This window comes from Meleagris gallopavo, chromosome 7 (genome assembly GCF_905368555.1).
Source record: "Meleagris gallopavo chromosome 7, MGAL_WU_HG_1.1, whole genome shotgun sequence".
NCBI classification, from domain to species: Eukaryota; Metazoa; Chordata; class Aves; order Galliformes; family Phasianidae; genus Meleagris; species Meleagris gallopavo.
This window is the reverse complement of record NC_139410.1, coordinates 6,540,913-6,564,285: the sequence shown is the minus strand read 5'-3', so window position 1 is coordinate 6,564,285 and position 23,373 is coordinate 6,540,913. Positions and strand designations below refer to the sequence as shown.

General features: G+C 45.3%; 1 protein-coding gene across 1 annotated transcript in view; it reads right to left on the bottom strand.

The window, feature by feature from the left end:
* The window catches only part of COL6A3 (collagen type VI alpha 3 chain), a 54,210-nt gene extending 31,462 nt beyond the window's left edge, over positions 1 to 22,748 (bottom strand). The window contains 7 exon segments of the mRNA XM_010713244.4: positions 910 to 1,476; positions 3,094 to 3,693; positions 6,194 to 6,796; positions 10,855 to 11,457; positions 15,418 to 16,035; positions 16,511 to 16,660; positions 22,442 to 22,748. Of these exon segments, the coding sequence (XP_010711546.2) occupies positions 910 to 1,476; positions 3,094 to 3,693; positions 6,194 to 6,796; positions 10,855 to 11,457; positions 15,418 to 16,035; positions 16,511 to 16,598 (3,079 nt within the window). The 5' untranslated portion in view covers positions 16,599 to 16,660; positions 22,442 to 22,748.
* Positions 22,749 to 23,373: the final 625 nt, after the last annotated feature.

Genomic DNA, 23,373 nt, shown 5'->3' with positions numbered 1-23,373 from the left:
AGGATTTTCAGAACAGGTTAGAAAAGTGTCAGCCAATTCTGGACAAGCAGATCCTCTTGGGGAAGTGGATGTGTAGCAGATGGCACCCTGAGATCTCTTCCAGCCCTATTTCTTTTGTATGTTTCTATGATTCTAAGTCCATCTGCCCATGAAGAGATGATGTGGAAGTCATTACAGTTTTCCTTGTCTCCACCTGCTGTTGGAAGACAGGTCAACTCTCAAATTATGGTTGCCTTTGGGAAATCACCCAGTTGCACAGTTTCCAGTACTGCGGTTTCAATTTCTGATAGATGTGATTCTTTTGTGATATGTTATGTTCTTTAATTCATCCCTTTTCAGCAGGTGAGCTTTTAATAGTAACTGTGTGAAGATCATCTGATTTATTGGTGCCTAGGTACAAAATGTAAAGACTGCTGTTATGCCCTTTAAGTAATAGAGAAAGAGTGAATAAGGGGGGGTTGTGTTGCGGGATCACACTGACTCTACAGTGCTTCTTACACCCTATCACTCCTCCAGGAAGTGGTGAATAGAAAGAGGAATTGAGATAAGCCTTAATTTGCTCCTCCAAGTCCTTGCCCAGCACTGTATTTCAATTTATTTAACTAGGGCAATGGGTCTGTTACTTCATGCTTATACCATCATTTACGCATCAGTAACAGCATTTATTGCAGCTCTTGCAGCTGAACAAAAGGCTTTTTCCTTTAATGGAATGACTCATCTTTAAAATTCAGTTTGGACCTTAGTGTTTGCTGGATCAGGGTGTGACCAGAGGAAAATCCAAGTACAATAGCAGTTTCTACATAATCATTTTAAACATCACCAGGCCCAAGTGCCCCAGTTACTGAAAAGAAGGGGCCAAATGGTAATTCTCAGCCCCTTGGAAACCACAGAAACCATGGGGCCTTGTACCTGTTGGCTGAAACTGGATAGTTTTCAGTAGGTTCACTATGTTTGCCTGGAGCTCTGAAATCCGAGGAAGGGATTCCACATTCAGAATGAACTGTGGGGCGTAAGCTATCCTTTCCAGCTCTGATAAATCAGCGTTTTTGGCTTTGATAGCAAAGGTCACAACTCCAGCTTCCTTCAGAGCTCCCGATGGTCGCTCCACCTCATCATTTGATTTCCCAGCAGCGAGGAGGACCAAGAACTGTGGAATGCCTTCTTCAATCCTGCTTCCAGCTTCCTTCACAAACAGTCTCCTCACGGCTTCATCGAGCGCGACTCCGATATTCAGCTGCTTCCCAGTTTTTAACCTCATCCTTTTCACTTTCAGAAGCATATCTTGCTTAGATGGGAGTTCAGCAAAGTCAAATTCAACTTGGATGTTGTCACTGAACTGAGCCACAGCTACTCGTGTGGCGTCAGGACCCACGTTCAGGTCAGAAATGACTCTGTGTATAAAGTCCCGGACAGCAGGAAAGCTACCCAAGAGGTTGGCTGAACCATCAATCAGGAATAAAATGTCTTTCTTGCTTTCTAGAATAAATTCACAAAGGAAAAGAGGGAAAGAAAAGATATGAAGGCATGTTTCTTCTTAAATTTCACCCTAGAAACTTCTCTCTAAATCAGATGGATTTCAATATGCAAAACAAGTGATTCCCATTTACCAAAGTATTCAGAGATAATAGGATTAAACAGTACCTTTGATGCGTTTATCTGATAAGGAAAGGTAAGTAAGGACACCTCTCAGTAAATTCAAGCACCAGGATCTCACATCATATAGCATATCATATACTTGTATCATATCATGTCAGTCATATCATAAATTGGCCATTTTGGAATAGACCAGTGACATCTATTCTAGCAACCTGCTGACAATAGAGGCATGAAGTACAACAGAAGTGGAAGGGTTTGTTGGTTTTTTTTTGTATTTAAAGGCTCGGTAAGTGATGAATATATGTTAGTTTATACACACAAACATAGCATATTTTCCATGTTCTCTTAGAGTATTTCTCTCAATTGCATCGCAAGGCAGTCAAATCCTGAGGTGAGTTATGACTTTGGGAGTTGGAAATTTCTGTTACCCATTATCAATGGCTCTTTTAGTTTCATCAAGCATCCAAGGCAAAACCAAGCACTTCATATTTGTGCATCTCAACATCTGCTGTGTTAATCTTAATGACCTCCTTTCCAGCCTAAACTATTCTGGATATTCTTGTGTCTTTGTATGTGTATAGCCATAGTGTAGTGGAAAAGCTAAGCCATGGCCTGAAGCAGTGATTGAGCACCTGGCGGAAGGCAGGGCCGACCCAGGAGAGCTCAGGTGTATGCAGTGTACCTGAGTGATTGGAAGGGGTGGAGCCAGGATTCACCCCAGACCTCATTTAAAGGTTGGCAGTGGAGGTGAGGGTATATCATTGGAGATCCCTGAGACCTTCTGGAAGTAAGCAGCTTTCTCCCTTTGTTTCTGCATCCACTGCTGCTGCACTTGAGCTTATTCTCGCTTGCTGCAGCCTGAGACTTTGCTACCCTGCTGTCACTGCTGTCTTTTCCATCATGTTATATAGTTACACCATAGTAAGGGAATTATTGAACAAACAGTTTATAAAAGGTTAAGCTTACCAACAATTTTTAAGCTTAATGTTAGAGCCTAACTTTGAATATCTGAAGGCAAATTCAGTCTGTGACAGACTCGTAGTATCGCTTCTACAGAGTGCTTGTAAGGAACGATTTAGCTCCACGTACGTGGCTAGAACCTTGCTCCTGCATGCTCACTGGTGCTACATCTATCTTCACATAACAGTCTCTGTGGCCAAATTACAAGCTCCCATTGCCTGAGCTAGTACAAGCAATGAACTTGCAGGTTGTGATGTTATTATGGAGGTGAAAAGGGAACACCTGAATCGGTGACTAGTGGGCATAGACTCACTCTGTTCATCCTTCAGTCCTTACCTCCTTCAAACCGTGCTGTCTTTAAATTGCAACTTCAAAATGAAGAGCTGACTGTGTCAAAGCATGTATTTAAGGTTGGGCACAGTCTTCAACGCTTTGACTGAGGGCCTTGGACAAGTGTGAAGGTGTACATTGGAAACAAACAGTCAAGACAAACAAGATTAATTTAATGCAGTCAAGATGAAGGAAGGTAGATATTACCTGTTGGGGCGAGTGGAACCTCCTCCACACCTCCACTAACATATGTTGTTATAGGCTTATTTAACTCCTGAGGTAATGCTGTCAGACCACTGAAATCATCCACAAAATATACCATTCTTGGATTAAACGCAATCTGTTCAAGCTCTGCCTTATCCGCATTCCTAACTCCAACAGCAAAAGTCAGCACTCCGGCCCGAGCTAAGTCATTGGAAACTTGCAGGAAGGGATCGGCAGACCTCCCTGCCGTCACCAGGACTAGGACCTGCGGCACTTGTTCATTTATTCTGCTCCCACCAGCTTCAGTGAAGTGATTCGAAAGCACAAAGTTCAGTGCAGAGCCAGTGTTCAGCACTGACCCACCCTTGGGCCTCAGCTGCCCCAAACGTTGAATTATGTCTGATTTGGTTTGGTATGAGTATAGGGAGAACTCGGTTTTAGGAGTGTCGCTAAATTGCACTAAGCCAACTCGGATTTTGTCAGTTCCAACATCAAGGTTGTTAACTAAAGTCACAACAAAGTCCCGCACAAAGGGGAAGTTGGCATTTCCGACGTTGAGTGATCCATCCAAAAGAAAGATGATATCCCTTTTGGTTACTTGAACTGCGGTAGAGCACAGAAAATAACATGAGACATCATGGAAAACAAAATGGATATTTTCATGTGTGCATACAGCATGCGCCGTACACACATGTGAACCTTGTTAGGAGGGAGGGGGGCATGGGGGAGAGAAAGAGAAGAGAGAGAGTGTGATCACAAGACAAATAACAAGGACTTTGGACATCACTGAATTTGGCAAAGGAGCTTTCTGACTCGTATCAAAAAGCCTTTAAGCATCAGATTTATCAATAGGGCTCAGCCTTTGTTAAGGAAGATGATTTCAATGGCTACTGATGCCAGATCTGCATGTTCTGGGTCATACTTCAGTTGGTAAAAGGTAGCTCTCTTGACTTTAATCGAGCAAAACTGATTTATACTCACAGACTTTGCTTATCTGGAAGTCAGCGTGGATTTCCTCAGGGCTTATCACTTGAGGGAATGTTGCCATTTCCTGGCACACAAAGCATTTGTTGACACTCAGCTCTGCTCTACCACCATTGCCAAACAATCCCCTTCCCATAGGGATGCAGAGAACCACATCATGCTCTGCAGTGCCTGCTCTGGCCACACTACCCTCACACTGTGCTGGGCTGTCGTGCAGAAAAGGGTTCTGCTTGCATGGGAAAACTCTTCTGCCAAGTAACTAATTTGGTTTTATTTTGAGTGGGTATTAAAAATAGCTTTTACTATTGGCTTTAGAACTTGGTCTGGATGAGGCGGTAACGAATGCCCAAGACGCATGCTTTCCAACGTCTGCATTCGATGCTGAAAATTGCATTTTATATCTCTGCAATTACAGACTTGCACGTAGCAAGCAGTAAAAGGGGCAAAAGTCTCTCTGTTTGGGCTTTAACTGGCCAATTCTCAGCTCCTTCTGTAAGATTAAGTTGACCCCCAAGTTGTCTTCCTGTGACTGAGCCCAGAGTTGCAGATCTGCATTGTCACCCTTAAGATGCTGCAGGTTCTCCCTGTGTGCTTTTTGCTCTTAATACATCATCTCCAGATGGGAGATGATGAGCTTTTCTTCCCAGCACAGTTTCATTCAAGGCCCAAGGTGAGAGGATATCTTTAGGTACTCTAGTTGAAATCTAACAGACTGCCCAGTGTCAAATTCAGTTACGTTATTAACGATGGTCTGTTTACAGAGTGGGAGATATTTATTTGCTTATTGTGCATGTGTGTAGCTGTGAGTTCAGAACAATAAAAGGAGTAGAAAAGAAAACAAAAGCTGCATGAGTAAATTGCAAAGAGCAAGAAGGTGTAGGAACATTTTTAATTTGCATTGCAAAAATAAAAATGTCAGTTTTGTTACACAGCCATGCAAAACTGTATTAGCAGGAAACATGCTCTGAGAAAAGTTTATTAAATGATGAGCTCCGTGATATTCATCTTAATTAAGGACAAGTATCAGCTAACTGATTTTAAAATGTCTACTCTTCATATAGTCAGTCATAGACTTCAGTTTTTTTTAAAGGACTCTTTCAAAAAATCTGTGGTTTGTAATTTTGAATTATTTAAAAAACAACAGCATGGATGGTTCAACACCCACTTAAGCCAACAGGAATCTCACTACTGGCCTTACTGGAAGCTGGACAAAGTCTTGTTTTACTGATGTCCATATGCCATGGGACAGAATTGCAAGGCTCAAATGTGACCTAGCACAACAAGAATTCAACGTCAAGCATCTCTACTGGGGACAAACCCTGAGAAATTTGGTATAAAATCTCTATACAGATTAAAAACCTCCTGAAATACCAGGAAACTGCCTCGGAAGACGTGACTCTACCTTCTGGATTTCTTCCAAAAGTCTACTGATGTCAATGGAAATAGCAAGTAAAAAGAATACATTGGTTTCACAGGGCTTTGGATCATCTTCTAAACAGATTAAATTAAAGTCAACACTGCAGATTAAATTAAAGTCAACACTGCAGCAGTCTCATGTGCCTCTTAAGGCATGGGCTGAATAAATGTTGGTAAGAAAACTATAAATATGTTATGAAAGCAGCTGTTTCTGGCCAACAGTGTCAGGCTAGCTTTCTCTGAACATCTCCATGAGCAAATGTTCTTGTTTTATTTACACTAAGAGAAAAAAATCAAGGTTTCTTGACTATATATCCACTATTTGATGATTTTCAAGCTGGGGAAGAGATGATGATAGTCAAAGTGTCCTATCCATTGGTTACACACATCCTAAGGGAAAGCAAAAACCTCCAGTGTATGATCTGAGTACCTAACTAGTAATGTTCCTCTTTTGCATCCAGGCTTTGAAGGCTGGTGACTAATATGGTCTGGGACAAAGTCCCCAGGAAGGAATAGCAAAGTTATCACGACAAGCATGCTACCCGTTTATCTGTCTGTTCATGCACATTCTGCAAATCAAAGAGACAATATTTAGCTATGCCGAAATGTTCTTCATGCTTTTTCATGTTACCTCTGCATGTAACAAAATACAAGCCGATCAATTTATAAAAATCGCTCTAATTAGAACAAGATAATCAATTACCTGATGGTGTTTCATGGATAATCATTCCTCCAGAGAGCGTCCGGATGGGTGACAGCACCTCAGGAAGAATGGCTTGCATGAACTGAAGGCGGAAGTCATTTGGGTTGAACACAAAATCTCTCTCATGAGCAATTTCTTGGAGTTCTGCCATGTCAGCGTTTCTCGACCCAACGGCAAGGATCACTATCCGGTTCCTTTTCATCTCTGCTGCAGCTTGCTCAACAGCATCCATGGACTTACCACCAGTGATGAGTACCAGCATGGGCAGCACTCCTTCCTCCATCCTACACCCGGCAGCACTGGTGAAGAAGTTGTTCCTCACAAAGTCCAGTGCTGAGCCAGTGTTGAGGGCCGTACCACCCATGAGCTTCATTTTCTTCACGTTAGCCATCACATCCTTTCTGTTCTGATGGGTGTTAAAATAAAACTCTGGCCTCACAGTGTCTGCATACTGAGCCACCGCGACTTGGATCAGGTCGGGTCCAACCTCCAGCCTTTGGACGATTTTGGCAACGAAATCACGAATTGAGTTAAAGGGGCCAGTCCCCAAAGCTGTTGAGCCATCTATCAGGAAGACTATATCCTTCTTGTTCACTTCAATAACTGCAAGTAATGATACACACACATGAATATAACATCAGTGAAGTCTTCCACTACACTATCTGCATAAATTCTATGTCAACAGCCCAGCAAGATTTAGGACTTACTATTTGTTTGTGGGACTGTTACTTTTCGTACCTTTTAACGGTCTTTCTTACTTAAAAAAATAAATAAATAAACACTAAAGAATTGTTACTTGGGTTCTAGGAAGGGAGTAGCAAGAAATCTGCTTAAGTGTTTCCCATTTCGAAAACACTGAAGAGCTGCGAGACTTAAATTGTTTATAAAAATACTAAAATGCTTATACAAACCAAAACAAGAAAAGTGCAAAAATTCAGGAGAAATCTTGGCAGTTAGCTGGAACGTGAGGCAAAATAATCTGGTGATGCTCCTCAGTCTGCAGTAGAGCTATCTGAATAAAACCTGAGAGTGGTTTGATCTCAAAAGGACTGGATTCACAAGAGCAGTGACACAAGTAAATAATAATCTCTGCTTACTCAACATACCTGGACTTTGGGTCTTCGTGTCATACATCTTATTCCTTATCTAACAAAAACAAGCTATGGTTTTTCTTGGCACAGCCAGTCCAGTCATGGAAGAGCTGAATTCTATTCTGCTTGCCATGTGTTTAGCAAAATAGATATCCTAGGTTGTAATCTCTGAAACTGTATTATGGATGATAGAATAGGATGAAGAAAGGGCACATTTAGCTTTCCAGTTCTCTGGATTAGTTTGAAAGAAGATTGTTAGGGGGAAAAAAAAAACACCAAAAAACTTGTGCAGCACTGGAACCAAAACACCATCATATTTAATACACCAGACGTACATGATGCAGCAATGAATTTTAACAAGACCAACACTTGTTATGACAAAAGCACTTGTTATATGGGATCATGATGGGAGATAACACCATCTTTCAAACAACCCACTTCTATCCATCATCTCCCAAGCTCAATGCACAGCCCCAGGGAAGCTGAGACCCAGCCATTAGGACCTCGCACTGCTCAGGGTAAGTGGTAGCAAACAGAACGCCCTGCCCAGATGGAAAAGGGCAATCCTTCATCCCATCAGGGCTCCTCTGCATGGAGGCTATTTACTTTGGATATGAACAAAGAACAAAGCATTGGCTGCAGTCCTCCTTGGCCAGACACCAGCTGGCTGCAGAAAGCAGTGCTCACAAAGGCCATTTTTTGCCTGGGGAGGCTGGTCTCCATCGGGTTTCTGATGATGGACAAGTACTGTAGGACTGCGCTACCCCAAGGAGTGATTTACAGCTGGAGACAGCTTCTGCAATGTGCCTGTCCTGAGAGACTTGCCTCTGTTGGCAAGCATGAGCCTTGCAAATGCCCCTCACACCCAGAGACCAGATGGAAATTGTTTGAAGAAGGACTGATCATCAAAATTTGAAGCACAGAATAGCCTGGTGTGGTCGTTTCAGATAAAAAAAAAGTGATGAAACTCCATGTGAAGTGAATGAGAGCTCCCACCCCAAGCTACAACCTGACTTGAACTGCCAGTGCCACGGGCTAGCAGTGTGTTGACCACCCAGGCTGTCCAAACAGAGCTACTCACACAGGAACAAGGATTTGTTTGAGCATTCCCCTTCCCAGAGCCAGGATACATCCAGTATTTATCCCCTTGGACAGGTTTTTTCCTCATCAATTACTCCAAGGGGAAGAGGGCTGAATACAGGAAACTTTCCAAGCAGAGAACAGCGCCTGAAATCCCTGTTTTGTGTCATCCAGAAAAGATGAATATAGTGCTTTCTTAGCTTTTCAGCAGCAGATACCCAAAAATGGAGACCCTGGGAACTTTTGACTTTATATAGAAGTCTGTGGAAAACATCAAAGGGGCTTTTCAAAGACAAGAGAAGCCATGAAGGAACAGCTCCCTCCTCTATTAATTCTTCTCAGTTCTCTCAAATCCTGCAATACATTTCCTTAGAGAAGAGGAATTCAAGAACTGACCCCAAAACCAGCAGGAAGAAAGACCCTGTGGTGTTAATTCCAATGGAAAAAACAAAGCAAAAAAAAAGTAGGGAAAGCTCTCATGGGTTCTTATGTAGCACCCAGTGAAATTAATGGCAAGACTGCCAGGAATTTCAAATGGGTTGGGACCAAAGCACTATCTTGGACTTTCAAGATTATTGCAATCCCCTAGGAATGTCTGAAGACGTCCCCATCAAACCTGACCCTGCAGAGATTCCTTCTCAGTGCCATCTCTGTTATCTTTGGTGAAATGCCTTATCTTCTGCTGTATAGCTAAGAGAAAATGGAGAGAGGCAGAAGGGCACTTTGGGAGACTCATTCATCCCCAGAGGACTAGTGTGCAGCCCCAGAGCTAAAGTGAAGCAAGATGACTTGTGTATTTGACAGGAATGCTTGGCATCTCCATGGGCTTGGTATCCTGTTCCAGATGCACTGAACATCTCAAACCACTGCTTTACACTGCAGACATCCAAGGCATCAATGTGAATTGAGCAGATCCATCCAAATGGATGCTAGGGAAAGGAAATTCCCCGAAGTTCCTTGGAGAACACCACCTTCTCTATTTAGCTGATCCAGCTATATATATATGATTGCACTGGCTGTTGCAGCACCTTCTGCAAACGAACTAGAGTTGGAAGTGGAAATATTCCAAGCGCAGAAGAAATCAGATGTGCCCACATTACTAATCCGAGTATTTTCCAATTACCAAATTGAAAACTTCAATTTCAAAAGCTCAAAGCTTTGGAAATAATTTTGAACTAAAGATTCCTGTCCCAGCAAACAACCCAGTTGCTGGGATTTGAACAGCGTTAGGATCAGTGGGGCAGAAGAGGGGATTTCCGTTGACATGCTTGGGTGCTCGCACATGCATTTTAGCTAGACTTGCACATTTCAATTTATTTAGGTAAACGTGACACTTGTGGAATGCCACAAGGACAGGTTATCTTTGTTCCTTCCAGAAATAACGAAGGCAAGGTCATAAAATGATCTTTTAGGCAAATTCCTCCCTTTGGTTTGAGCCACGAGATAGCAAACATGTTTAGACATAGATTAGAGAAGACATCTGGGATGCATCTTTATAGGTTAACATCCATCATGAGTTGAACGGTACGTACAGAACTCCAGACTGAAACACAAATCCCAGAAGTGTTGTTTGCATTAAGCATTCTGGTGATTATGTGCAGGAACTCTAGCCTGGCCTTTCCCAGGGGCCTCTGAAAACATAATGTGTTGGATCTTTCATAAGGCTCACTACCACTACATGTAGCTGAGCTGTAAAATCACAGTGTGAGAAACTCTTAATCACATACGTGCTCCATAAATCCAGCATATAAATCCCAGATATTGTTATTCCACTGCCCCCAAGATCACGCTAGATCAGAAATAATGGTCATAATGACTTAGAGTGACAAAGCGACCTCAGTGGAATATGGACTTTTTGTTCTTCCATGGCCTGGTGGAATGCTGCAAACTCAGATTAGAGACTGAAGGGGAAACATACGATAGGCAAAGAAGGGATTTCACTTCAGAAGAACTAAGGGTTGTTTTTCTTTTAAGCCCAGTGACACAAAACCCTCTATAGAGGCCTCAGTGCACATTTCTACCCTTCTCCCAAGGCTGGTGCATAGTTTCAATGAAGTAGGTGATTCAAGTGCTGGAGGCAGGGATCCATCTTACATCCCTATTAGCTTCCCCATCCTTCTGATGCCACTTTCTACTGACACATAATGTAAGCTTATCTGACATAAGTGTTCTCAGAGCCAAACACACTGCAGTATTTACTTCCAGGAGCGCTGAGATACAGTAATAAAGATTACATGAGCCTTTTTATACCTTTAGATATCACAGTAAGGATTATACGAGCCTTTTTATACAGTATTCTTTAAAACCCCATGCCATGCCTTTTATAGACACAGGTTTTCAAAAGATAACCCACTGAGCAAACGAGTTGCTGCACATTAGCTGCACATTTTCTCCAAAATCAGATCAGAGAGATGCAATGCAAAAAGTAAAAATTGTTTTTAAAGCGTGCAAAATTCATCAAAATGCAACAGTCCAGAAAGGCATACATACCTTCAGTCACAATGGTTGGGGCCTCTAACAAAATGAGTCTTTGGGCCACTCCAACAATGTTGGGCAGTAATAATTCTCGAAGAGCAGCAAGGTTACGGATATCCAGGGCAGTAAATGCGAAGCTTCCATCAGTAGCAATCTGCTGCAGCTCTGCACTGTCAGCATTCAGGACCCCAATGCTAAACGAAAATATACTAGCTTGCTTCACCGCTAACAAGCCCTCTCGGATATCATCGCTAGACTCTCCACCACTTATCAGCACTAAGATCTGAGGCACCGCTTCCTCTATCCTGCTGCCTCCTGCCTGGGTGAAGAGGTTCTCCACCACATACTCCAGTGCTGCACCAGTGTTAGCTTCCTTGCCACCGCGGAAACTGAGTGCCTTGACGGCATCCAGAACATCCGCTTTTGTGGAGTAGCTGTTCAAAGCGAACTCGGTTCTGGGTTGATCACTATACTGCACCACCCCAATGTGTATCTGCTGAGCTCCAACTCTGAGGCTTTCAATCAAATTTACAAGGAAATCGCGTATGGCTTGAAAATTGACACTTCCGATGTTGTTTGATCCGTCAATAAGGAAAATAAGGTCAGCAGACTCTTGAGCTTGAAAAAAAGAAATGCAAAAGGTGAAAGCATTAAAAATGAGTGATTACATGCAGTCGTACAGTGTTCTGACATGTTTCGTGGAAAACCAGTAAGAAACAAGAAAATGAGAAAACAAAACACGTGTTCAATGAGGTGACGTTTGCCTCTTAGTTCTGCATTCTGATTGAATACGAGTTCCAGCCCCAGCATCTGCTCCAGGGTTGAGCGCAGCCTGAGCTCATGGCTGCTGTCCCTTGGGCATCTGTGCTTCTGACACGTGAGGAGAAAACTCAGCAAAACACTATTGTTGAAAATCTAGATCCACTCCATCCGTACCCCGTCCTGTCGGGGGTCCAAATATTTGAACTGACAGAGTCAAAGGAAACGGTGGATTTTGGTGGCAATTCACACTGCAGATACTGGGGGACAACAGTAACATTCACAGGGCCTTTTTCTCACTGTAGTCCTTTTCTTTTCTTTTTTAAGAAAAAGCCATTATTTACCTGTTACATGGAAAGTTTCAGCCTCTCTTTTGCAATTCTGCTCTTTTGCTTTTTAAAAACGGTGGCTGAATATATTGTCTTTTCCCAGCATATGTAAATGTTATTTGAAACGCAGCTGTAAGAAACAACTGGAAACGTTTTGGTTGCTGTTCTTGCTCTGCAATTCTTTTACCAGCTGTCCAGCATATGCACAATGATATCTGTCCATCAAACTGACCCATACAATTATCGACACATGCCACACAAATGCTGTCTTGCGTTAATTGCTTTGCACAGATGCACTAATTATCAGTAGATATGTCTGATCTGTGCTTTTTCATATGGACACTTCATATTCAATCAAGGAATGCAGAATCAGGTTAAAACGGTGATGAAATCAGTCATGACACAATTATCCAACTCTATTCGTTGCGACTATACCCAGATGATCACAAGCATCTGCTGAGAATATGCACACACCAAACAACACTTTTATATGGCATTAGCATGGTTGTTGAGGGGGGAGGCATTTTTTTTCTGTGAGACTTACCGAAGCAGACCCAAAATGGCCTGGTGTCTGCTCTTCCTTCTTTTTCTCAAGTGACTTTACCATCCACATCACCACGAGTTGTATGCACTCAATAGGCAGGGGAAGAAGACCCCAAAGCATGCTCAAGTGGTTCCATGCTACCATTCTCCAATCTCATCAACAAATCAAACTTCAGATCATTTGCAAATGACTGACAAGCCATGTTTGGAAATCTGGCTTTTGGTTTTTGAAAGCTGAAGGTGAGCCTGGCAGCAAAACTGGCCCATAGTTTAGCAGAGCCAGGAATAAACGTGCAGTCATTGCAATGAGCATCATCCATCATTTTTTGGCAACTGTGTAGCTGCTGTTCTAGTAAACGTTCTCATGCACCACAATGCCACCAAGAGACTCAACTGTGCGATCCCAGCAGCAAAGGAAAAGGCTCTCCAAGGAGTCACCAATTCCCTAGCCAATTCAATGGCCAACACCAGCTTGGAGAACACCAACACAGTTCAGAATTGCAAAGGGCTCTGGAATTCTTTTCCACTGCTGAGTCAAGAGCTGTGAGAGTGCTTAGGGTTGGCTTTGCTGTGCCGTTTGTGGTTAGGATGCTCACGCTCCACTTTTATAACACAAAGGGAAGAGAAATCTCGAAGTACAGAGTGCTGCTTCAGATACCCTGAGGAATGGCGTTTCAGACACCAGTGGGCATCATCACATCATCACAGGTTGCTCTCTGAGAAAACAGTGTTTATGAAACAAGTGTGTTGGATAATTTGTCATCACCGTAAAAACTCTTGTACTTCAGTGCACATTTATGGAACAAGACGGTGCTGGAGGACAAATGAACGCATGCTTGTTACACAACTAAGCAAGAAGGATCAGATGAGACAGACAGTTCAGGTTTAATGAATACACCAGGGCAAACACAGGGCTGACTTTCATACTTACGCCAGTCAGCTCTGGGGACTGCCACAGACCAACAGTTCTGGTACTCTATATTGGAAATACTACGGGACTGGTTGGCTTTCTTTCACATTATTTCTTTACATTCAGGTTCATTCCTAGGGTAACATCCATGGCATTTCTACACATATCAATGCTACATGGAGTTAGCAGCTGAAAGAATGATTTCCTCAGCTCTTAGGCAAACTATTAATTGCAACACGCTTTGCACACCACATACTGTCATGCAATGTAACATCTTTTTACATATTTAATGATACTCCATAGAGAGCTCATGCAGAGTGTGCTGGGACAAAACTGCAACAGTAGGATTAGCTTAAATTTCGTGACACAGGAGGGGATGGGAAGGCTTACAAAGAATATCTCTCAGTAAAAATGAACTTGGAAGTGCTTCCCAATGTACATGAAGTGGGAATTTGCCTTTATAGCATTTAAAGAAGCATCTGAAACTTGGGACATCTGTTACCTGCTGGCATGTCCCAGAGGAGGACAGCCAGCCTCCAAGGACAAATTCCTCTATTGGTTTCAGCAGGGAAGCACTGTGGCCCTTCACAGTGATGATGCTGAACAGCCTCTGCAGCACTGTCAGCACATCATATATGGCATTCCTTTAGCACATGTATCAGCATGTTTACTTAGAAATGGTGAATATTACATCTTCTTTCTGGGGGAGCTCCTTTCCTTCCCTGTGGCTTTCACGTGACCTGGATATTTGCCCTGTCAAGCACACTGCACAAAAAAAAAACCAACAGCACATGTGAACACAGCCTTTTGGTGTCGCTTGGTGTCATGCAGTGATGGAGAGCACCCAGTGGGGTGGCGTGAGGGTTAATCAGACAAGACAACACAGAGGATTAATGTTACACCTCATCACACTGCCATTGCCTTACATCACCCCACAAGCTATTGACCTTCAGATGGAGTCTCAGGAATAAAAAGAAAGGTTTGATCTCTTGGACTTCTGTTTTGAAACACAACAAAGCTGCTCAGAAGGCCCTTTACACACTGCCATTTCATAAACAAGAGGAGGGACAGAGGAAGGCTCTCTTATCTTTTCCTGGCAAATTGTGGTCAAGGAATCCCTTGAAGCCAGTGCAGAATGCAGAGAAGTTAAAGCAGGTGGGAGTCACCAGCTTGGATAGAAGGCAACTGAGTGGCATGGCAAAAAGGGACTGTGAAACCGCACGCTTTCTCCAAGCAGAGGAGAAGTGAGGTCTGTGGACTGGCTGAGATGGACCTTTCACCCAACCTACTCTCAGCAAGCACTGCTTTTGCTGTCTTCGGCTGAAACAGGAAAAATAATGGGGCTTTCTAAAGCCACCCCACACTGTCAGTGGGAATACGGTCTCCCAAGAACCCTCTGTACTCGCAGGGCTGTGTGGAAGCTACATCTTCCAAACCTAGAGGACTCATGAGGTCTTGGGGAGGGGGACCAAATCCCTGGCATGTCAACTCTGTGCTGCTCCAGGCTATGATAGCATCTCAGTTTGTGATGCCTGCATCCCACCACGTCCCTGGGGTCCCCTGCACAGACCTCATTTTCCACTGCCCCACCAGCTGCAAGGGAACATCCCATCCCATGTCCCTGCAGCCAGCAGGGAGCTGTGCAGCCCACAGAGGGCTTTGGTTTGACACCAGAGCTGATGTGTTTCTCTCCTATTTCCCTACTGGGGAGTGTAAGGGATGAAGCGATTTAAGAGCTCTGCAGAAGCCCTAAGCTTGCATTTCTGTGCCGTGAGTGCAGAAGGATGTCTCCAAGGGGCCACTGCCCATGACAGGGCTCCTGCACTGCCTCCTGCAACAGGAATTTCAGCTCTGTTTGCAAACCGTGGAGTACAAGTACAAGCACAGGGCCATACGCTTCAAACCTTTGTTTTTAAACCTCTGACCATCCATCTCAGTCCGCACTTACAAAGGCTTCACACAGTGCAGCACCAGCAGTCGCCATGCTGACGGGAACCACCAGCACGGCCAGGACAGAGCACAGCAGTCGGCCATTACCTGTGATGTCTTTAACCAGTCCTTTAGCTCCAGCCTTTTCTGGAGTCATGGAGGTACGGACACTTGCCACTAAATCTCCAACTATGCCATGGAGAGCGGTAAAATTCTCTAGGTTGAAAAGGTGGGTATCGAAGGGTCGGCTCGCTATCTCCTTTAACTCCCCTTCCACCGCATCCTGCACGCCGACCGCAATCATGTTTACATGGGCCGATTTAAGGACAGATGATGGCAGAGCCACATCATCCTGGGATTGTCCGTCCGTTAACACTATAATAACCTGGGGAACGCCTTCACTCGCTCTGCTTCCAGCAGCTTTAGTGAGATGGTTCTCGATTAGGTACTCTAATCCTTTTCCAGTCTTGCTGCCTCCCCCCATGTAAGGCATATTCGCGATATGGGAGAGCACATCTTGGTTAGAGGGGTACGTATTTAACTGGAACTCTGTGTGTGGGTTTCCGCTGAACTGGACCAGTGCAAAACGGAAATCATTTCCTCCCACATCTAAAGCCTTTACAACATCATACAGAAACTCTCGAACGAGTTGGAAGTGCTCCTTCCCAATGTTCCAAGAGGAATCCACTAGAAATATTATATCAGCCACGGCAACGTTTCTGACAGCTTTAAAAAAACAGATGGGGTTTAGGATTTTCTAGCAGTCAGCACAAGCATTCCTCCTCAACCCAGTGCCATGAGCTCCACTCCAAAGGGTGCCGGCACCTCCTAGAAACCCAGCAGCTCCCTGTGGGTTGGTGGCAGCGCTCATCTCGCATCTCCCCTCCGCTTCCCACGCTCATACGCATGCAAGGAGGCCAGAACAGCCCTGCCCTGGAAGAAACCCATTTGGGGTCACGCTGGGGCAAAACCCCACATCCCGCACCCCGGCCACGCAGAGCATCCTGGAGCTGGCCCGCTGGCTAGCAACATGCTGGGGAAGGTCCAGGCTCTGAGGTCAGCCCAACGGGACTGGAGTAGCAGGAGGTAAACCACAGTGTACCATCAACATGCACATTAAAAAACAAACAGTGCAAACATCTCGGAGCGAGAGAGCAGCGTGCTCGTGGACGACTGTGGTCAGTAATGGGTCTTGTCTTACCTGCTTGCTGCTGGGCACCAACTGAGCAAAAGCCTGAGAGCAGGAGGCCAAGTATTGCCGCAAGGGGCAAATGTCGGTGTTTCCTCATTCTGTTCTTTTGTTTCAGTTTTCCTTTTTATTCTCCTTGTTTCAAAGCACCTGGTGTGAGACCTAAGGGAGAGGGAGAACGGGGTTAAAAGCCTGGTCGTTATTAAATACCTTATTGTTAATGAATACTGATAGCCATCCCACCTCCTACAAGATGTCAGTGAAGGAGGTTCATAGAACCATAGTATCCTAGAATGGCCTGTGTTGAAAAGGACCACAATGCTCATCCAGTTTCAACCCCCTGCTATGTGCAGGGTCCACCAGACCAGGCTGCCCAGAGCCACATCCAATGCCTCCAGAGACGGGGCATTCACAGCCTCCTTGGGCAACCTGTTCCAGTGCCTCACCACCCTCTGTGTGACTGTGATCAGTCATACAGTCTGATTTTTAGGTGGTCCTGTACAGAGCCAGGAGCTGGATTTGATAATCCTTATGGATCCCTTCCAACTTGGGATATTCTATGATTCTACACATGTGCCTGGAATGAAACAGATGAGATGGGATAGAAAAGTCAAACTGTGTGGTTTTGTGATGTTTTGGTGATGTTTTGGTAAGGGAAAATGATTTTAATGCTGGTCAGGTTCTTTATTGTAGAAGAACAGTCATTCCCACCATTGATATCCAGTCATCACTGTAGGGCATAGATGGCTTCTCACCTGTACTGCCCAGGTAATGCTGAGTATATTGGCAAATGGTCAGCCTCGATTTCTTCTCTGATGATTCAACAACCAAAATATCTGGCCACCCTCTCCTTGCCCACAGGGCACTAGTCAAAACATCTGGGCAAAGCACACTTTCCTGCTGTTACTGCTCCTTATTTGAATTTTTGCAGAAAGCAGATCCTCCTGAACGCCCCTCTTTGCCTCATTTCACCTTTTCAGCTCTCCCAAAGCTACAAATGGAAACTTAATTATCCCAGGTCCAAGCGAGCCACATGTTCTGGCTATACAGCAAAAAGCCCTTGGACTCCCTCAAGCTCGCAGCCCCGGCGGTGGAATAGCCTGTCCTGGCTGACCACATTTTGGAAAGGCACCAAGATTAATATTTTATGTGCCGGAGCCAAAATATAATTTATGGACGTTTCTTATCTTTGATCCACCTGGAAAACCTTCTGAAACAATGCCTCCTTCAGGGAAGTTGTGTATCCGTTGTCATAGTGATGGCCAATTTATTATTTAATCCACACATCCAAGCCTACAGAGCAAAAACCAGCTCTGTAGGCTTGGATATGAAGAAACTCTTGCTTCACTGAGCAAATATCCTCCCAGAAGGGAGCACGGTGATATAATACTTCTCATTCCCCAAAAGGAGCTCAATTATTCAAATGAGCCAAAAGTGATTCAAATACACCAAGCTGTTAACCGGGTCATCACTGAGAAGGAAGAAGATCAGTTTTCTCATAGCCATTGCTTCCAGCTCCATCAGTCCAAGCAACTAGGAGAGTCTCAGAGAGTTCAACAGCCTGCCCTTTCAGAGAAGCCTTGCAAGATGCATGAATGGCAAACCTGGCACAGCCAGGAGCACAACCAAAAGCACTCGTAGTAGAAGGCAGGCCCTGACTCTCCTCCTACTGTTGTGAATGACAATAATAACACCAGATGGAGAGCTGTTTAATAGGCACCCAGAGCCAGCAGCTAGCATGCAAGATTACTTAAGACAGGACGAGGCTTCCCTATTATTGGCAACTCTTCAATTAATAGAGGCAACAGCTGCAGCTGGGGTATCTCTATCATTTATAGTCCAAAAAAATGCCTTGTTATCTGGCCACCATCCATCTCCCCAGCTACTGGAGCCCAAGCCAAACCTCCCAGTGCCTCTAGTGACAGAAATCTTGCTCTGATGGACACTGCCCCTCACTCACACCTCAGTCCTTTGCCCCCAGGGATGAGAAAACTAGGCAGCACCCAAAGGACACTGTGAGATAACCTTGCCCAACTCACTCTGCTGGAGCAACACTCAGTCTCAGGTTTGTTTGATTTGATTCAGCCAGCTTAGAATTAGGATATATTTTTCAAGCAGTAATATGCTGGCTGTTCTTTTTAATTGCCTTCTGTTCCGTTTTAATCCTTAGAGGATCTATTTCCAGCTCCCTCTGTGATCGCTGTATTTTTGGTTACATGTCAGCGAGAGCCCTGTTGGTTAACACAGCTGCATTAATCCCTCTAGCATCACACTTTTTCAAAGCCATCTTAATATCCTGGTTATCTAGAAGGAGAGAGGCAGAGAAATGTTTGGGGACAGGTGTCTGCTAGAGACTGATTGACCACTCAGGGAGAAGAGGAGTCTTTAAGCACAGGTGTTCCCTAACAGGGTTCCTCCTTATCCCCAGCCACAATGCAAGGGGAGGTGCTGGGTGAGGAGGTGGCTACGGAGAAGAAGCAAAAGCACTGCTCAGGTTTCATCTGATAGAGCAAACAGTAAGTCTCTTGCTAGGTGGAAGAGGTGGATGATGTGATTTTTGTTTCTTGGGTAGGGCTGCTTGGTTTGTTTGGGCAAGGTATAACCTACTCTGTTCCATTTTTCTACCCCTCTTCCTACACTTCCTGCTCTCCACAGAAACTGTAGGTGGATTCAGCTTGCAGGAGGTGGAGGACAAAAGCAGGGAACGTGAATTTAAGGCAGTTCAAGTTAATTTTGTGGTTGCTGACAGGTGTCCATTCTGCAAATGTATTCTTCTGGTTTGCTATCTGGGCAAGTTACTTTCATCATGAATTTATCACTGATTTTCTCAATGGAAAGTTTCTCACAGTCCTGGGTGTGTGGAATCTCCAGCAGAGCTTTTGATATAACCCCTATAAGACTGGAAGCAAGACTGAAAAGCCTGAAGCTGGAGTGCTTCTGGGAGGGCAAAGAGCTTTCTGAGCTGCTAAGGAACTCTGGAGAATCTATCTGTTAATAATTCCTATGTGGTCAAAAGGACTGGTGTGCTATTCAGTAATCTGCAGTTTTTTGATCTGCCTTGAGCTGATGCAGTGTGTGGTGACCTCTGGTTGCAACAGCATCTCCTCCATTTCATCAGAAGATATACATCTGTTACCAATAATGCTTTCAAAAGGCAACCCTTTCTGCCACTAACGCAATGATTTCCTTAAATATTTTCCCCAGCAGCTATGTTCTGCTTTATGCACAGACAAGTATGCAATAAGTTGAACATCTCACATCATTCTATATTTGTGTGGGGGCTTCGAGCTTCCTACGAATCATCCACTTGTGTGCATTTCTCTCACCAGAGCATAATTAAAATCCAAAGAAGCTCGAAGCAGATGAGATGAGTAGGCTTTAAAAAGCAAAACATAAAAGGCAGGAAAGAATTACTCCAGCTTTTACATATCGCTTTGATTTGTTGCATATGCCTCTCAGCTGGGCTGGCTGCCTTTCAAGGGGGGGGGAGGAGGTGTCTATGGCTTCAGTGCATATAGGAATGCAATGTGTGTCACGTGTAGATGCAGATGAGTGCTGGCCAGCCTTTGGGATGCTGTCCCAGAGCAAGTTACACGTGGTCCCGTTTTCCTGTCCAGCTTGAAGGCTCTTCCCCAAAAATCCCTTGAATAAAAGCAATTGTGGGGCCCTAAATCCCTGCTTTGTGTGTGTAGGGTGGGTCACTTCTTTGCTGCTGCCGCTTGGCATTGATGGCGCTGGAAAAGTGAGGGCTGCTTCTGAAAATGTTTCTTCCCACCAATGTAGACTTGAGCAACCCAGCCCAAAAAGCATGGAAAATCCTCCTGCTTTTGCAAACCTGTTTAGTTCTGACCAGCAGTTAGCAAAACTCCAGGGCTATGCTGCCTTCATATCACACCCAGCATGCCAGCATCTCATATGAATTGCATACTCATTTCTGTTCTTATAACTATGCAATTGGTTTAAAATCTGCTTGTTTTCCCCTACTTAAAGACAGAGACTAAAATAGGGTTGTTAATAAGAGGAAAGGCAGCATTTGCTGGGGGAAAAAAAAATATGAGGATACTCCCTCAAAGATCAATGACTCTTTATGTAGGGTAACATAAGCCTCCCAGTGCCTCTCTGCTCAGACAAATCATCCCCTTAATGTGGAACACAGAGCACTTAAAAAAAGGTGGAAAAAATGATGGGCACGTGGGCAGCAGGCTGGCCATGATTCATGCAATGCCAGCCAGAACCTGGCCCTGCAGAGAGCAGGATGGTCCCCATTGCAAGTCAAGCACGAAAGCAACGAGGGGATAATCTGAGGTTGGCCAGAGTTTGCAGTGATGTAAGGAATAGGATGTTCCCAAACAGGCACGTCTCAGAAGTTAGGAAAGAAACGTTTCTCTCCTGGTTGCAATGGGGGTTGGTTTAGCTCACCCTGAAAGCAAGGGGAGATGATGCTTTGAATGGAAAATTGTGAGCGTGTTTCAAAACTCACGGAGGGTTTGCTGAGAAGTGCAGAGGTATGGAATGAATGAATGAACTGAATGACATGGGGCATGCTGCTCCTGTTGCAGAGAAACCACCTGCCTCCCAAAGTTAGTGAACCTGTCTGCAAAGAGGGTAAATCTGTCCAAATCTGTATCCAAAAGGGATTGAAAAGCCTGGTTCCTAAGGTCCACACTGGTGAGTTGAGGGATGGTGCTAGGGAGGCGTCCTGCTCCATCCCTGTGCCCTTGGGGATGCTTTGGCCTCCACAAAACTCCCAAACTGGTTGTTCCCCTGCAGCAGAACTACTTGAACATGGCAATTATCTGACCATCCATACCAATGTATAATTTTAATTGGTAATTTTTAATTGGTAATCGGGTAAAGCCAGAAGTTTGAAAAATGCAGAGTCTCTCCCCTGGGAGACCCTATGAATCATCACCAGGAATGAGTTTCCCCTTTGCGCCTGCTGGAAGGAAAGTGGCTTTGGCCACCTCCTCTCCAGCCCCTTTTGGCCTCTGTGCCTGGTCAGGAAACCAGTTTGGCCACAACCAGACTGGGTTTGGGAAGGGAGGGCTCTGCAGAGGGGAGAGGGTGGTGGGATGTCTCCTCCATTAGTCACTGCCTCCCTTTGGTGAGAGCACTGCCGCCTGAAACATCTCAGGGAGCTGAGGGTGAGGGGACTATGAAGGGAAAGGGGAGATGGCTCTGTGTTGGGCTGAAGAGCCCTTCCCTTAGGGAGAAAAGGTGATTTTAGCAAATTTTTATACAGATGACCAGGAGATGATGGCCCCGTTGCAGGGGACAAGCCCAGCAGCAGGACCCACATAGAGTGGGCAAGTCTTTGTTAGTGCATCCTTCTTGCCTGTGGGCAGAAAGATGAGGGCTGCCTCAAACAACTCCAAAACGGGGATGATCCTGGGGAAGATGCACTGAGAAACGTCTTTAGGTTGTCCCTATTCCTCTTGGAGACCTTGTTGGATCCCATGCATGCCGTTGGCACATTGCCGTGCCCAGGCAGCCCCACAGACCACATCCCTAGCAGCACACCCCTAAGCATCCTTTTTGGTCTCCAGCTCCATAGACACCCCCTCCTGAGCTCTTCTGTGCTCCCACCCTACCAAGCTGCTGCAGCAGTGATGTCAAAGCATAGAAGGCAAACACCCGTAGAGAAACCCCGTTGGGTTTAAGTGAGTTTAATTCAATTCTGTGCTCCCCAGAGCATCCCCATGCACCTGCAGTACTCCGGCTCTACATGGAGGCTCCTGGGGTGCCCTGCTTTACAAGCCTGTTGCAGCACTGCTTTTCCCTGCAGACTGAAAGCGAAAACACAGCTTTCCTCCAACACTTTTGCCCTTCCTGCTCTGAGTTTTGCCTAAAACGCTTTGAACCCTTTCCCCCGTTAAAAAAAGCAGCAGCCACGAAGGGAGGCGAGCGCAAGCTACGAGCTCCCGCACGCACGGCGGCACTTACCCCTGAGTGAACCCCCAAAACAGATCGCTTATCCCGGGGTTCTCCCCTTCCGAAGCACCTTTCTGTGGCCCCGCCGGTGCCGCTCAGCGTCCCCGCTTCCCTTCGCCTTCCTCGTCGGGCCGCTCGGGATGCTCTGGTTCCCCGACAGGCGGCCGCCGCGGCTCTGAGCGGGGCCGGGGGAGGCGGCTGGCGCGGTACCGGCCGCTGCAAATGGGATCCAGATGCTGTGCTCTGGCGGCGGCGGAGGGGCTGAGGTCAGAGCTGCTCATCGCACGCCGTCCTCCTTCCCTCCCTCCCTCCTTCCCTCCCTTCCACTCCCCCCCCCCGCCCCAACCAGAGCTCCCCGGGGACGCCTCCCCGCGCTGTTTCCCCTTCCCAGAACCCTATTTCCTTATTATCTATAAAGGCAAAAGGAGGGATGGCGGATTATTTTAATTGCACGCCTTTCAGTTGAGAAGGGCTGGGCTTGGATGCTGGCGGCAGCCAGGGTGCGCCAAGGGCCGTACCAAGTTACGCAGGGCTCTCTAGAAGCACTTCTGGGATGCTGGAGAGCCCAGCTGAGCCCTTCATGCATCTTCCCATCAGATGCAGTAAGGGTTAGGTTCCCCACTCTCTGTGCCCCTTGGGAAATCAACATTTAGCCCTTAGGCTATGTTTTCTAACACAAACAGCCCAGAGAAAGCTTTCTAGAGATGATCTGAAAGGTGCTACAACAGTCAGATGAGTGAGCAATCTGTGCCATGAATAGCTACAGTTAACCTTTCACTAGGCAGCACTAACCAGGTTTGGGGTTTGTTTTTAGCCTTCTGCATGCTGAAATCAAACATTTCATTCTGGTTCAGGTTGTGTTTTTGCAAGAGTATAGAAGCAGTAATTCTTATTTCTTGCCCTTTCTTTGGGCCGCGTGAGGCTGGAGTTGCAATCATGTCCTG